The sequence below is a fragment of the Nannizzia gypsea genome, genomic scaffold (genome assembly GCF_000150975.2).
Source record: "Nannizzia gypsea CBS 118893 supercont1.6 genomic scaffold, whole genome shotgun sequence".
In the NCBI taxonomy this organism is placed as follows: domain Eukaryota; kingdom Fungi; phylum Ascomycota; class Eurotiomycetes; order Onygenales; family Arthrodermataceae; genus Nannizzia; species Nannizzia gypsea.
In genome coordinates, this window is record NW_003345196.1 from 1436156 (window position 1) to 1451381 (window position 15226).

The 15226-nt window shown below is 47.4% G+C and overlaps 7 protein-coding genes across 7 annotated transcripts; 2 read left to right on the plus strand and 5 right to left on the minus strand.

Moving 5' to 3' along the window:
• Positions 1-134: 134 nt before the first annotated feature.
• On the plus strand, positions 135-1749 carry MGYG_07148 (hypothetical protein; the record flags this gene model as incomplete). Its single annotated transcript, XM_003171101.1, has 3 exons — positions 135-512; positions 573-769; positions 843-1749. 3 exons carry the CDS (start codon positions 135-137, stop codon positions 1747-1749), a joined length of 1482 nt encoding a protein of 493 aa, XP_003171149.1.
• A 280-nt stretch (positions 1750-2029) lies between these two features.
• On the minus strand, positions 2030-3774 carry MGYG_07149 (hypothetical protein; the record flags this gene model as incomplete). Its single annotated transcript, XM_003171102.1, has 2 exons — positions 2030-2853; positions 2931-3774. 2 exons carry the CDS (start codon positions 3772-3774, stop codon positions 2030-2032), a joined length of 1668 nt encoding a protein of 555 aa, XP_003171150.1.
• Positions 3775-4451: 677 nt separating this feature from the next.
• On the minus strand, positions 4452-5229 carry MGYG_07150 (hypothetical protein; the record flags this gene model as incomplete). Its single annotated transcript, XM_003171103.1, has 4 exons — positions 4452-4691; positions 4769-4845; positions 4899-5172; positions 5203-5229. 4 exons carry the CDS (start codon positions 5227-5229, stop codon positions 4452-4454), a joined length of 618 nt encoding a protein of 205 aa, XP_003171151.1.
• A 1662-nt stretch (positions 5230-6891) lies between these two features.
• MGYG_07151 (arsenic resistance protein ArsH) lies at positions 6892-7857 on the minus strand (the record flags this gene model as incomplete). Its single annotated transcript, XM_003171104.1, has 2 exons — positions 6892-7290; positions 7375-7857. The coding sequence occupies 2 exons, from the start codon at positions 7855-7857 to the stop codon at positions 6892-6894; spliced, it is 882 nt and encodes a 293-aa protein (XP_003171152.1).
• A 546-nt stretch (positions 7858-8403) lies between these two features.
• MGYG_07152 (arsC 1) lies at positions 8404-8811 on the minus strand (the record flags this gene model as incomplete). Its single annotated transcript, XM_003171105.1, has 1 exon — positions 8404-8811. One exon carries the CDS (start codon positions 8809-8811, stop codon positions 8404-8406), a length of 408 nt encoding a protein of 135 aa, XP_003171153.1.
• A 1015-nt stretch (positions 8812-9826) lies between these two features.
• On the minus strand, positions 9827-11229 carry MGYG_07153 (plasma membrane iron permease; the record flags this gene model as incomplete). The annotated part of the gene is made up of 6 exons (XM_003171106.1): positions 9827-10081; positions 10157-10243; positions 10307-10418; positions 10480-10931; positions 11007-11153; positions 11221-11229. 6 exons carry the CDS (start codon positions 11227-11229, stop codon positions 9827-9829), a joined length of 1062 nt encoding a protein of 353 aa, XP_003171154.1.
• A 1455-nt stretch (positions 11230-12684) lies between these two features.
• On the plus strand, positions 12685-14669 carry MGYG_07154 (iron transport multicopper oxidase FET3; the record flags this gene model as incomplete). The annotated part of the gene is made up of 4 exons (XM_003171107.1): positions 12685-13032; positions 13089-13583; positions 13646-13866; positions 13931-14669. 4 exons carry the CDS (start codon positions 12685-12687, stop codon positions 14667-14669), a joined length of 1803 nt encoding a protein of 600 aa, XP_003171155.1.
• Between the last annotated feature and the right edge of the window lie 557 nt (positions 14670-15226).

Below are 15226 nucleotides of genomic sequence, written 5' to 3' on the forward strand. Positions count from 1 at the left end.
ATGGTAGACATTCTGGCTGCTATAGCTGTCCCCTCATACTCCTTATACAAGTACTGACGACCTCGTAGGTTGTCCTCGCAGCTTCGATATGTACAAGAGGAGGGAAGGCCGTCCTCTCACGGCAGTTCCGAGAGATGCCGCGTACGAGAATAGAGGCATTGCTGGCCTCGTTCCCAAAGCTGGCGGATTCAGGCACGCAGCATACTATCGTCGAGCAGGATAGTGTCCGATTTGTCTATCAGCCCCTCGACGAGCTGTATATCGTCCTCATCACAAATCGGCAATCCAACATTCTTCAGGATATCGACAGTCTACACATATTTGCCCAGGTTGTGTCTAGCATCTGTAAGAGTTTGGATGAGCGGGAGATAATCCGCAGTGCGTTTGAGCTCCTGAGTGCGTTTGACGAAATTGTTACTTTGGGATACCGAGAGAACCTGTCTTTGTCACAAATCAAGACTTTCCTTGAGATGGAGAGTCATGAGGAACGAGTCCAGGAGATAATTGATAGGGTAAGAAGCGGCTGTTTTTCTTTGCTTATCAGTGACGTGGTTGCTAATATCTGGCTGTAGAACAAAGAATTGGAGGCAACAGAGGAACGAAAGCGCAAGGCGAAGCAACTCGAAATGCAACGCAAAGAAGCTGCCCGAAGCGGGAGAGCTATGGCTCCTCGAACTCCCTCCTACCCTACATACACCCCACCCGTCCGATCGAGCGTGCCAGATGCAATGGACTCATATGAAGCGGAGAAAAAGAAAACATTTTCTAAGTACGGCATCATATTCCACCTTATAGCGAGGAAAAATACATACGATTTTAACACTTCTGCTGACTGTCAATAGACCGCTTGTCACGAGAGGCAAGGGAATGCAACTGGGGAAGAAGTCCAAGACCACCGATATCTACGAGAAAGTGCGAGGTGAACTTGGGCCTGAAGCTGAGGATTCGCCCCTCATCACACCAAGTGCAGCAGCTGCTGCTGCGACAGAAGCTCCGTCGACAAGAGCATCGTTATCCGCAGAGCGTGATCCAATCCACATAACCGTTGCTGAGAGCATGTCTGCCAAGCTATCCCGAGATGGCGCACTGAAATCATTTGAGGTCAAGGGCGACCTCCAACTACGCATTTCCGACCCTTCTTTCACCAAAGCCAAGCTTGACTTGACTGCAAATGCAACGCACGGCGCCCAGTACCGGACCCACCCAAATGTCGACAAGGCACTCTTCTCAAGCCAAAAGGTTATTCAGCTGAAAGACACGTCCAAGAGATTCCCAGCAAACAACGCAATTGGTGTGCTTCGATGGCGTATTGCAAGCAGCGGAGAGACAGACCTACTACCAATCACTTTCACCGTATGGGTTAATAAAGGTTCTGATTCCACCACAGTTACAGTGGAGTATGAGCTTACTGGCTCAGATAACCTGCAAGATGTTGCCGTCACCATTCCGTTCCAAACAGTAGAACCTACCATCACCAGCTTCGACTCCAACTACGAGGTCACAGGTGACACTTTAGACTGGAACATTGGACACGTCGATTCTTCTAATTCCTCTGGCAGCTTTGAGTTCGAATCCTCCGATGCTGACAGTGATGAGAATGAGTTCTTCCCTATGAGTGTTCGGTTTACCAAGTCGACACCATTTGCGGATGTAGACGTTCTTTCTGTTTCGTTATTAGATATGGAGGGCGAAGCAGTGGGCTTCACTCAGGATGTTAAATGCGTTGCTGACGGTTATACCATTGAGTGAGGGAGATTTGGTTGATGTTCTAGTATATTATAAAATGCTTCCATTCACGCACCTCTTCCATTCTACTGTCGAGCTTGATGTTTACGCTTGCCTTTAGTAGCTTGGATTAATGTTACCTGATATGCACAATTATTTTATGTCTTTCACATTACCGTCCTAGAGAAAAATGATACGGGCTTTGTCAAATATCCATAGTTGAACTATGTGGCAAACCGCACAGCGGGAGATGTGTATTCTGTCTATGTCAAACTACTCTAAGGGTAGGCATAATGCTTCCAATCTAACATTCCCAATGCCGATTCTTGGATGTAAAGAATGCCCTTGCTTCCATTGCCGAATGTATACAGCCGCACCAACCATCCGTCCACGAGTAAGTACGGCCTTTCAGAGCAATTGACGTGCTTGGATTGGGAAACTTAATGGAAACCGGCGTGTGAGCGCTCACTACGACGCACACCTCTTCACGGAATTCACTATTGCTCCAAGAGTCACGCTCATCCATACCGAAACGGTCGTGCTTGATGCACAGGCCAACTTGCCCATGGCGAGTCGCCAGAGATGGTTTGCCTAACTCAAAAAATTTATCGATATATTCCAGAAGAGGAAGAAGTCGACGTCGAAGTCCGCATCCCACATGGTTGGAATCCATCTGACGCTCAGGGCAACGTCTCAGGTACGAAAGTATGGTACTGATATTAGCCATTTCGGCTGGGTTCATTGCATTCAGTCTTGCGACAACGTTACTATTCCCCTTCATCGTCCTCATTTCTCGGGCTAACCTTGCAGCTTGGGCAAATCCATCTTCTCCTTCGCTGCTTCCCAGGTCTGACTCTAAATATAGCCCGGATTCCAGGAAGAGTGTTTTGGACCGGGAAGTGAAAAAACGAATCATCTCGCCCAGTTGGAATGAATCGCATACTTCGGAATTCTCTAAAGCACGGCGGCACTGTACCTTTCGCTTTGGTTGATTCCGTTGATTAAGTATATCAAAGGGAGAACATGGTGGTGTTTGGTATGGATTGAGTGCTCCATATGCGGCAAGAAAGTAATTCTGAATCTCATTTATGGTATGGATTATAGCGTCATGCCGATATTGAAGTTCTTCTAAGAGTGAATACATTAACCTCTATAACCACGTAACGGCAATAAATAAAGGGGTAGTAGAAGTCAATGTAACCTACCTTCCATGTCTCCTGGCAAGTGCCACCATAGGGGCTTCTCGAGTCCAGCTATGCCACCAGGCTTCTCTGCCATCCAGTTAACAGAACCTCGGAGAATTAGCGACTGCGTCAGGCGGGAGAAGGATACCGGCTCTTCGAGGAAGCGTGCTAGGAAGATTCCCTCCCTTAGGCCTTCTTCACTCCGAGACTGCACGCGCCGTAGACGGGTTACCGTACGTGGAAAGCCGGCTTCCATATCCTGTCCTAAAGCTAGCTGGAAAGCATGTCTTATCGCAGGATTTGAAAGAAACCTATCCGAGAGGACAAGCAGGCTAGCCAGCCTGGGAGCCGGGCAACCTGCAAGTCGCTTGATCACATCGGCCAGGCCAGGAATGTATTGTGGGCCAGAGGAGCATATGATTTCAAAGTACAGGGTCAATGTCTCCTTCAGGTCAGCTCTGGTTGATAATGGTGGAAGCTCAATTTTGAAATTAAATAGCTGGTCTATGTCCATTTGCTTCAAAGCCAGTTCTTTTGACCCATATTGGGCTTCCATCTGTTCATGGCTCCGTAAAAGCGACCGACCTTCCTGGAATTTCGCAGGGTCTAGCAGGGCTCTAAAATACTCGCTATCTCTCGTGATATCTCGGCTGGAGAGTCGGACCATGTATGGCGTCTGCTCGCGCAATGAATTGTAAGGCGACGGTTCACAAATAATAACTAGATCCCCTTCTTTATGGACAGTCAGGACTGGTGCTGCTGCGGTGGCAGGAACCCTAGCCGTAGCATAGGGGACGGTCCCGGGTCTGTCCATTTCTCTATTTGCTGCAGCAGGAGGTGGTAGAGGCGGGAAATCTTCTTCCATCCTTATGGGTAGTCCAGATCTACAGGCATGGTATTGTTTTTATAGCCAGGCTCTAGGCTTATGGGTAGCTAGAGCTAGGTCTTTGATGAGTAGAGAGTCCGCAGAGGTCTCAAACCAGGAGTGGAGCTCAATACAGCAAAGGACTGATAGATATTGCAATGGATACATATGTATATGGAATCTTGCAGATAAAATGTGGCCAGGCAACAAGAAACAACATTAGAATTGCTCTACTGTCTCTCTCTCCCCTTCTTCGTTGTCTTCTTCTTCTCCTTATTTTCTTGCTTGTCACTTTCTGTGGTTGTTAGAGAAAGAAAAAAGGCAAGGTTTGACTGCGCTTACTAACAACCAGTTAACTAACCACCTAGGTACGGTACCTAGGTTAGTTAATGTTTCTCGTACACCATCAATCCATCAAGTGTCAACCTCTAGGTACCCAGGTAGCTACCAATCAGAGATCCGTTCATTCAACTGCATTCCTCGCTAACGCTCCTATCAATACTTGGTGGGTTGGTAGTTATGATTACTAGTTAATCTATCACGATCGTGATTGAGAAGGAACATTACATAAATCTCTCAACTCGCTGGTACCTCAAAGCAGGAATATACTGCAGCCATCATTATAGGTATTTTTGCTTGGCTAGGTACATCCCACCAGTTTTGCACGAACTGTCAAGTCATATCTTACCATCGCTTTTGAGTTTGCGAATAGCAGTTAAGTATCTTCCCAGCGCAAGATGCCGCCTAGCCCGCTCAAGCTCTTTCCTCAATATATCCCATTGGAATGTTAACTCTTTTTGGTAGATCTCGTCATCTCGTTGCACGAAATCAGATATTTTTGTGTTCAGATCTGGATGTGCTTCATGGGCGGGAGTTCCCGTGGACCCGCTCACTAGCTTGGGTTCACCGAAAAATGTCTAATGACGGTAGTTAGTTAATATTCATCACTCAAATACATTCTGGGAGTTCATGAAGGGATGATTGCAACACTTACAATCCTCGGAGTTTTTTCCACTGGCTCTCTGGTCTCAGGGTCTTTTCCGAATACCTGCACTGCCGCAGTCATTTCACCTGTCCATTGGATACCGTATAAGAAAACAGGGCAAAGGGTTCACGACCCTTACAGTACTGCTGGATCAGAAATTTAGGCTGGCCGTGGAGATAGTCTTGCTCTGATTTTAGAATTTCGATATTTTTCTGGCGTGCGAGCGGATTTTTGTAATCGGGTTTCTCCTTTATATCAACCAGAATGGCTACTTGAATAGATGTCTTCCTGAATAGCTCTTTAATTCTGAGCTCCAAATCAGCACTTGGTTGTGAGAAGCCAGCCTCAACTGCAAGAATTAGACTCGGGCTATCCTCTTCGTTATGGATCATTTGAAGGTCTGGATCTGCAACCTACTCTGAGACTTCCGTATCCTTACTGACAGTAAACTTGCCAGAGATTGATTCCATGATGGATTGAAGCTGGTGTGATATTTTACTGACGAGAAATTGGTGTAAAGCTGAATTTTTTTCTGATAGATGTCGTGCTGGATTTCTTATTAAACTCCAGGGCTGGTGGTTGCTTCTCCCTAGTTACCAAATTAAATGTAAGCATACACAGTGTATAATCAATAAGAGGCAGGACACACGAACTCATCCTATGCTCTTCTCCCAAATGCTTCCAGCAACTTGTTGTACTCATAGTAACTTGTCTTGATCTTAACAACTTCACCCGAAAAGTCAGCGGGAAACCTTCCGGAAAATAGCTGATCCCGTTGACCAGGGCTCAACGGCGTCTCTTCAGATGAAGAAATATCCGAGTTCTCTTTGGCAGCAGTACAAGTGGAACTAGAACGCCTTGGGTAGCAGGGCCCTATGGCAAAGTCCAAACCATAACGGCGCCGTGGGTTGAAACGGGGTGGGGGTGGGGGGGGGGGGGTATATAAGTATTTGGAGTCAGTAAAAACAACTTGCGTGGTTGAACTGGAAGATGCAGAGAGGAGCGTAAGAGGTCGATCATCTTCAACAACCCCAACTATAGTGACTGGCTGGCAGAGAGTAAATGAGAGTAGGTGAATGAAGAAGGTTAGAGATGTGAAGATACACCAGTGAAATGTTGAAGATGTTGAATTAAAAATATGCGGTGGAAGGGGTGGTGAGAAGGAAAAAGAATAAAACCTGAGCTGGAGTATTCATTTGTGGGTGGAAGAGAAATTCCCGTTTTCAACGGTACAGGTCAGAATAGAGAGTATGGACACATGCTTGTATGAATAAAGGACTCAGAGAGCCGAAGTGAATTTGATATCTAGAGCCAGGACCGCTCTTGAGCAGTGGTCCTTCAAAGTATGATAACAGGCTGGCAGTAGTAATAGCCTACACCAACCAGCTTTGCGGACTGCTGGGTACAGCAAGTTAAGTCAAGCGGCTAGAGTGATGACAGTCGACTGTTGGAATATCGAGGAAACAAAAGCCAGCATCTGCATCCTTTTACGATATCAATTAAGTGAGATAATGTTGGAATCCATTGGCTATACGACTCGCACTCAGATACCCAAGGATTCCTTGGGGCATTCAGGCCTTTTTGTCCCTTGTAGTCCAACAGATAATCTGCTTGCTACGGGATGACATCGTATAACCATAAGTTATACCATGGCTCTCTGGGTTTAAGAGCGTCAATATTCGGATTCAGCAACGGAGACCTTTCGAGAGGCTACCATGTTTGGCGCATTTCGGAGACCGCACCAAAGTGAATAGAGTATTTGTATTAGCCAGTCTCAGTGAAATGTGTCTCCTCGTCTGGCTGCGTATCCATTTTCCCTTAGAAGTGAATATCTGTGGGTCTTCCTGGTCACCTATTTTTCACACATCAGGTGACCTGGAATAACTCCATTCCGTTCCTAGCGCCACTTCTCAGCCAATCATAAATCTTAATGGATAAAGGTAGCTCATCCAATCAACCGAGCTACTCGTTGCGAAGCATAAGGGGACGTGGTGTTGATAACCTACTCTGGCTCTGCAGGCAGGATAATTGTTGTAAGTAAAATTATCTATATTCTTTTAGCACGGATGCTTGTTAAGCAACTTCTAACTAGTGACGGTCTATATATCATTCAAAGAACGGCGAAACTACACTTATTGCTCTCCAGTCTTGACTCTTGATTCCTTTATTCTCCTCTGCTCACGCTCACTAAACCGATCACCGAAAGTCTCGAGATGTGGCCTCATAAGAACCGTGTATTTGACAAATTCCTCCATACAATCGACCAATCGATCGCGATTTGAACTCGGTTTTAGTCGTTGGTCCCCTGCTTGGCCCTCGTCAGGGAAATGCGTATATGCCATTGGGATAGACGACTGGTTCGTGATTGTGAACATACGCATCCAGCGACCAAGGATGCGCAGTGAGTTCACTGCATTAAAGGACTGCGACCCGCCGCAAACCTGTCCAATTGCGAGGGTGCGGCCTTGAGTTGGCCTGATGGATCCTGTGCTAAGAGGTATCCAGTCAATTTGGTTTTTGAAGACGGCAGTCTTTAGTGTTTGATATAACTAAATGTTAGCATGCGGGCCTTCTAATAACTATCTAAATAAGATAATAGAAAGGGGGATGCGCACCAGATTCCCATGCTGCTCTGGTGAGATCCACACGTGTCCGTCGCTCCACACGCTCAGCGCTCGGAGTTCCTGGACTTTTGGGTGCGAGTGATCGACATCGTTTTTCATGGGAAGGCCTTCAGGGTCGAAGACACGGACGTCGCAGCCGAGACGGAACAGGATTCGCGAGGCCTCCAAGGCCACTAGCTTTGAGTACGATCGACGTCGGAGGCTGCCGTAGAGCACGAGGACTTTCAACCGGCTACCTGTGGCCACTAGGTCTTTCTCAGCCATGTCGAGCACAGATGATAATTCAAGATCACTGACCCAATCCGGAAACGAGTCGGACTCGAGTAGGAACGGGCGATACTTCAGACGGAGTTCGGCATCGTCTTCTGACGAGGGTATTGCAAGTGTTCTGGATGGCGGACTCTCAGGTACCATGCACTTAACACCAGGTTCAGATGGCTGTATTCTGCTGCCGTTCGACGTGGCCACTGTCATTGTCGTGTGGAAGCAGCGTGCAAAGTGCACTGCAGTATGAGTGGGAGGAAGTAAGAGTTTTGAATGTGAAGAAACTAACTTGCTTCTTAGACAATGCCACATCGGGTATTACTCCAGAGAGGCTTCGCGCGAGGTGCAGAACATTGGGAAGACTTTTTAACATGCAAATTGGTGCCACTAAATGCCGGTTTATTGAGTATTAAAAGGCTCTTCAGATCATCGTCGCAGAAAGGAGCAGTATCTTGTTATGTCACTGGCGGATGGTGATTGGCTGAAATTTTAAGGTTGGGTGGCTCGTTACAGTTAGTTTTGGAAAAGGCGCTTATTCCATCCTTAGAGACGCCAACATCCGCTTGTGTTCGTCGATAGAGCCGGCACAGAGCCAGCGGATGGAAGGAGATGAAGAAAAGAAAGGCAAGTTTTTATTCATTGCAGGCAGGTAGGAAACCTTCCCACGCAGTGTGGGGAGACTAGAAGACTGTGCCATCAAAGGAGCGCAGGGATAGGTCTAGTATCCTGTATATACCATGGATCCCACCCCCATCCTCACGCGGACTGTAGAAGCTCAGCAACAAGTCCCTCAATCCTTTTCCTAATCTCATCCCTAATAGGCCGTATAGCTTCCAACCCTTGCCCTGCCGGATCATCAAGCGTCCAGTCCAGATAGCGCTTCCCAGGAAAGTATGGACACGCATCGCCGCATCCCATAGTAACAACAACGTCGCTGACCCGCACTGCATCTTCAGTGAGAATCTTGGGCTGCTGCTCCGCTATATCGATCCCCTCTTCACGCATCGCTTCAACAACCTGCGGGTTGATTGAGTCTTTTGGGGCGGATCCGGCAGAGAGCACTTCGATCTTGTCGCCAGCGAGGTGGCGGAGGTAACCTGCCGCCATCTGAGAGCGGCCGGCGTTGTGCACGCAGACAAAGAGGACGCTAGGGCGGGCGGTCATTCTGGCTCTGCAGGAACACGCCTGGTATGGTATGATTTGCAGGAGGCGAGAGGGTGGTTGGTATTTCGACAAGTGGAAACGTCTAATAGCCCACTCTGCACTGTGCGGGAGAAGCACCTGGGGGATCAAGGGAAATGCTTTGTTTATTCCAGGCCTATTTATATAGTTGGTTTGGTGGCCACATAGATGGTCAACTTGGGGTAGCATATACCACACACCACCTTCGCCCTACACCCTGACCACACGTCTTTGGATCATGACTCGTTACACCAATCAAACTAAGGAAGTGACATTCACTGCATGTGGAGTTTCATGATGTTTAAACGATATCTCGATCGTTGACTAAATATCTAGGTATTAGGCACCCATAGTATCTATCTACTACATAATTGACTTGGAAGCCTCAAACGGTGCAATGGCCAGTTATCAGCCAATCAGGTTGTTGCAGTGACAACCAAGCGGCCATAATCGCTGCCTCGTAAGAAACAACTACTAGGTAAGTACTTTGGCTTGTTACCAGGCTGTTGTAGAAGGCTAAGCTACTATCATCCCTACGATCTAGCTACCTCTCAAGAGCACTAGATAAATGGTGCTTGAATTCCTAGTTTTACAATAGCAGTTTTATAGTTAACTCCAATAAGTCTGCAGGCGGTCCGTTTTCTAAAAGGTTGAGACTAAATATCACACTTCTAATACCATAAGTACGATAATGAATACGTTTGGAAATGGCTTTATATATTATTTTAGTAATGATTTAAAATCCATGTAGTAAAAAATAGAATGTAAAATTTCAACGGTATCTTTAGCTACTTATTAACTAGTTAGCTACCCAAATTAGCTAAGCTAGTAATGAAGCATAACTATTAATAGCATTTCATCTAACCTTTGCACTTCGTTTTGATCTTATCGTCTCAACGGAAATTGAACGAACGTCCGAGCATCCAGAGAAACATCCAACATTGGCATTCGCTTTGCTTCCGATTCTTGAGATGACTCTAAGATCCTGTAGAGGACTTTATGGCCCTTTGCCCATAACGTGATGCTCGGTACTGGAGTTGTCGTTGATGGAAAGGTCTGGCTTCGCGCTGCTTTTCTGGAACGGCCATCGGCCTCTCTTCTCATAGTATATCATGGAAAGGAAGCCAATGATAACTGCAATCCAGTAAAAATTATATGACAATACTGTGCCCAAAGACGCAGAATTGGTCCATCCGAACAGGGCGTTGAAGATACCCCAGCCACCACCCCCATTTAGCTCAGGGCTGCAGCACTAAAAACAGGATATATCTAAATTAGCTGGTTATGCCAACATTCGGGGATCTTTTTGTTGTATTGAGGAACGTACGTTAACATGCCAAACACTGGATCGGATATCGTATGATCCAGCACCTACTCCTGTCTCTGCCGCATCACCTCCAATCACCATATTCCACTCGTTAAAGTTAGCAGTCGCTGCTGGGAGCTAGGGAAATGGTTTGGGATTGGCATCTCTCACCTTATACTGCTCGAAGAATCCTACGCTTCGAGAGAACAGTCCTCCCGCAACTAGATATAGGAAACAGGTCGACACGATGAGGAATATCTGGATGGGAACGAAGTTTCCGCCTCTAATGGGGCAGGTCAGTACTCTAGCTCGATTCCGAAGCAAAAGGTTACCACTCAACGTACTTGTAGATCATATACCCTACCGCAGCACCTGCAATCAGTCCGGTAACAGTGGGTATCGGGATTGAGGAAGCAGTAGCGCCCAGACTAACGCCTCCAATGAACACTACCGCTTCAAGGCCTTCCCGCAGTACGGTGATGAAAGGCAGCATGAACATGGCGTATTTTTCGCACCATATCTTGAACTTCCCCCAGAGCGTTTTCTGTCGGCTATCGTCTGCCTTTGACTCCAAAGCCTTTGCCAGCTTGACGCGCCACTTTTCTTGGAGCTTTGAGACCCGAAGCAAGGCAGCCCCCATCAAGGTGATGATTATAGAAGCAACCAAGGCAAATACACCTTCCCAGAGGGCCTCCGCCTTTTCCCATTCATTTCTCCCGAGTGAGTAGAACACGCCAATCAAGGCGCATCCGATGATAATGCAGATTATCAGGCCCAGGGCAGTCCCCAGCCAGACCTATTACCAGAGTATATATGAGTTTACTCATGTCTGGCAACTTCTTTTGAGCGTGGATAAATAGTTGCTACTAACCTGCTTTCTCAGCTTTTTGTACACTTGGGCATCGTGTTGAGGCCCAAGCTGGTTCTTGAGAAAGGAGAGCAAGATTGACACCACAATGCTTGTCTCCAGTGTTTCTCGAAACACGATGAAGAACACTTTATCCAAACCGCTCGTTAGCTGGTATGGACACAGAAACAGAAGGGCAGAAGGGAAGGGGAGCGGACATGCCTGGAGCATAAAATACGTTCACCATTGCGACTTTGGCTGAGCAGCCAAAAACAGCTTGTAGATAACTACCAAAAAATTAAGAGGCTGGCTATTGCTGCAGGTGGCTCGCCGACATGGACTCACTGCAGCCTGTCCTCCTCTCTTCATATATGACCAGAAAAATACTTACGAAGGCCGGAGATGGGGACGGCGGCTCCATCAGATAAGACAACCGGATCTTTCATTTCTGACTCCCATTGGGCCTCACGGGATCAGATAAAGAAAGTCTAAGCGATGGCGAGCTAATGAGCGACATCTGTTAGCGACCTCGGGATCAACGGCAGCAGCAATATCGAGTTACGTTGCCTGGCTGTTTTACAGGCCAGAAGAAACCGGGGCTAGCAAGGGAGCTGGTTGTGTGTCACCGGAGCCAGCACGTATCCATGGAGCCGGCTGTCCATAGGACCATCAAGCTATCCAGGGAACGAGTCAAGCTAACTATTTAACTAACTACATAGCGTGACGCTTAATAGGGTAGCTCGTTGGTGATCACGCCATGACGCCCGCTCCTCTGTCGTTATCAGATGCTGTCCCTGATCAATCTGCTGCTCTTTATGAGGCCGGTGGTGACAGGTAGGCACATCTTGACCTCTGGCATCCAGCCCAGGAAGCGCACCAAGATGTCGACCTGCTGAGAAGCTTTATCAAGCATTTTAACTGAGTTTCCCCGACCCACTCGGAGCCCCTTGTTAACCATGTATCAGGGAATATAATAAAAATTAATATAATAACACAACGAGCCTGTTAACTAAATAGGCCCTGTTGCTGGGAGTGGAACACGGCTCAACGTCGGCCCAAGGGGACAGAGAGCGTCCTCACTCTGGTTCCGTCCCTCTAAACCAGACGGCAAAGAGGCTAACTACCAGAATGAGGTGACCCTGTTCCTTGCAAGCAAAGTTTTGTGTGCCGAAGCGAGAACTCAAATTGTGGCATGATACGGGATGCGATGCCTTATTTCGGCCAGAACAAACCAATGGAACGATTGCCCACTAGCGAAGAGGGTGGCATCCCGACGCATATCGCGAGCCGGTAGCCAGTCGTGCCTCTCAGAGTGTGCTGTAGTGCTATATATACACGACGTCCACAATGTTTTCGACAAAAGATCGTGGTGGCAACCCCCCTTGGCGATTGATAAGATTAACTAAAGACTGTTAACCGGGCGGGCGTCATTCCATCTTATCTGATCTATTCCGATCAGAGTCCGTCCTTTGCCTAGCCGGTCACCTACCTAGTACACACACACTTTTTTCGTCCCGGAAAGATCCTGCTCCTCGGAGAGGACGTTCATGTTTTATTGTCTCAGCCCCCCCGTGTTTAGCCTATCCCGTCTGGCATACCATTTTCACGTCAGTTCGTGTACCAGCTCTGCCAGCTCCTGAGGGAATGCTGTAGATATCATCCAAGTCTCATCTTGCCAAAGGAGATCACTGTCGACCATATCATGGCCCCATTGGCGTGGTACTATCTCGGCCTGTGGGCTTCTCTACTTTCGTGCTTTGTCCACGCTGCCACAGTCACTTATGACTTCAACATTACCTGGGTGATATCCAATCCAGATGGACAATGTAACCGGCCAACGATTGGAATCAACGGCAAATGGCCACTTCCGGAAATCAGATCTCAGGTCGGCGACCGGGTTGTTATTCATGTCAACAACCAGCTCGGGAATCAATCCACCTCCCTTCATTTCCACGGGCTGTTTATGAATGGGACTGCTGAAATGGATGGCGCTATCGGCGTTAATCAATGCAAGATACCACCCGGAGGCTCATTCACCTACAACTTTACAGTATGTTCTACTTCACCTACTAAGTCGGCCCCATGTTTTCTAACACCAAGGTATAGACCGATCAGCCAGGTACATACTGGTACCATTCCCACGGCCACGGGCAATATCCAGATGGCTTACGCGGGCCCATGATAATCGATGACCCTAAGTCCCCGCACGCTGGAAAGTGGGATGAAGAGATTGTCCTTACCCTCTCGGACTGGTACCACGAGCAGATGCTACCGTTAATCAAGCATTTTATCAGTTTTGCCAACCCTACTGGCGCCGAACCAGTGCCGCAGTCTGCTTTGATGGCCGATACGCAAAATTTGACTATTGCTGTGAAGCCAAACACGACATACTTCATCCGGGCTATTAATATGGCGGCACTGGCCGCACAGTACCTCTGGTTTGAAGGTCATTCGATGCGTGTTATTGAAGTTGACGGAGTGTGGACCGAAGAACACGAGACGGACATGCTTTATGTCACTGCTGCCCAGCGATATGGTATCCTGTTGACCACAAAGAACGAGTCAACAGACAACTTTGCCATAGTCGGTAGCATGGATACAGTGGGTTTTCCGGGTATCCCTCCCGTCTTTCTAGCTGAATAGCTAACGGTATACATGTATAGGACCTCTTCGACAAGATTCCCCCTGGGCTCAACCCAAATGTGACTTCATGGCTCGTGTATGACGATAAAAAGCCACTTCCAGAGCCCAAGATCATTAATGAATTCACTGCCCTGGACGACTTTGATCTGAAACCTAGTGATTCAATAGAATTATTTGATCATGTTGATCACAGCATCACTCTTGACCTGAAGATGGAAAATTTGGGCGATGGGGCAAACTAGTAAGTCGTCGTAATATCTCCTAGAAAAAGCTAAGATATGCACTGACGCGGCTTCGATAATTAGTGCTTGGTTCAACAACATCACATATGTTAGCCCAAAGGTGCCGACATTATATACCGCTCTTGATGCTCCTCAGGACGTAGCGACAAACCCGTTAATATATGGAGAAAGCACGAACCCCTTCGTTCTAGAGCATAACGAAGTGGTCGAGATCATCCTAAACAACAACGATCCGGGGAAGCATCCGTTCCATCTCCACGGACATAACTTCCAGCTAGTCTACCGCTCCGAAGAAGAAAAAGGTCCACACACTGCAGAACAAATGTCTAATTTACCCCGAGTACCTATGAGGCGGGACACAGTCCTTGCCAATCCCAATGGTAACATCGTACTCAGGTTCCGTGCTGACAATCCTGGAACCTGGCTGTTCCATTGTCATATCGAGTGGCATATGGATAGCGGGCTGGTAGTCACAATGGTCGAAGCACCGCTGGCTCTTCAAGACCAGAGAAAGGCTGGGATAAAATCTATACCGGCAGGTCACATTGATACCTGCCAGTCGACACAGACCCCATACCGCGGTAACGCGGGAGCAAATACAACAGACTTCTTGGATGTATCTAATATGAACGGACCGCCTGCCCCGCCACTACCTGCTGGGTTTACCCCCAAGGGCATCGTAGCGTTGGTGTTCAGCACTATCGCTGCAGCACTGGGCATAGCGACTATTGTCTGGTATGGGCTGGGCGAGATTAAAACGCCAGGACCCAATGGAGTCGGAGCCCCTGGAGTGCTGCAGTGATAGGCAACAACTAACAGTGAGATAAGCTTGGCTACTTGTTCTGTGCGGAAAGTCTCGCCTTTCGGCCTCGCGGATAGATACCCTGTGTTTAATACGCATTTAAATTATGTTATGTACGGAGTAGTGGTAATTAGCAGACCGAAATATGACTTGAAGATGATATTGATGGGTCAAAATTGTAGCTCACTTTTATTATATGGTTAGGCATCTTATCATGTATACACAGATGGATTGCGAATTGCACACTCCGCACTATTGCATACGCTGTAACATGGTATGATAAAGTATCGTAGGATCGTTGTGATGACTGCAGTTTACTCGGTACCATGAGTGCTATTTCCACAGCATGGAATGACGGGTGGAGAGAAATAAACTGCTAGGAGTATTGAACGACAGTAGTGATAGAAAAGAGTACAGAGTACACGGCTAACTATGAATGAAATGCACCAGTGCCTGTGCTTTGTTTAGCACGCTAATATGAAGCGGAGCCATAAGTATTTGCTGACAGAACGCACATATAACGCAGAGACAGAAGAGAACCAGGCCCAAAAGAAAAT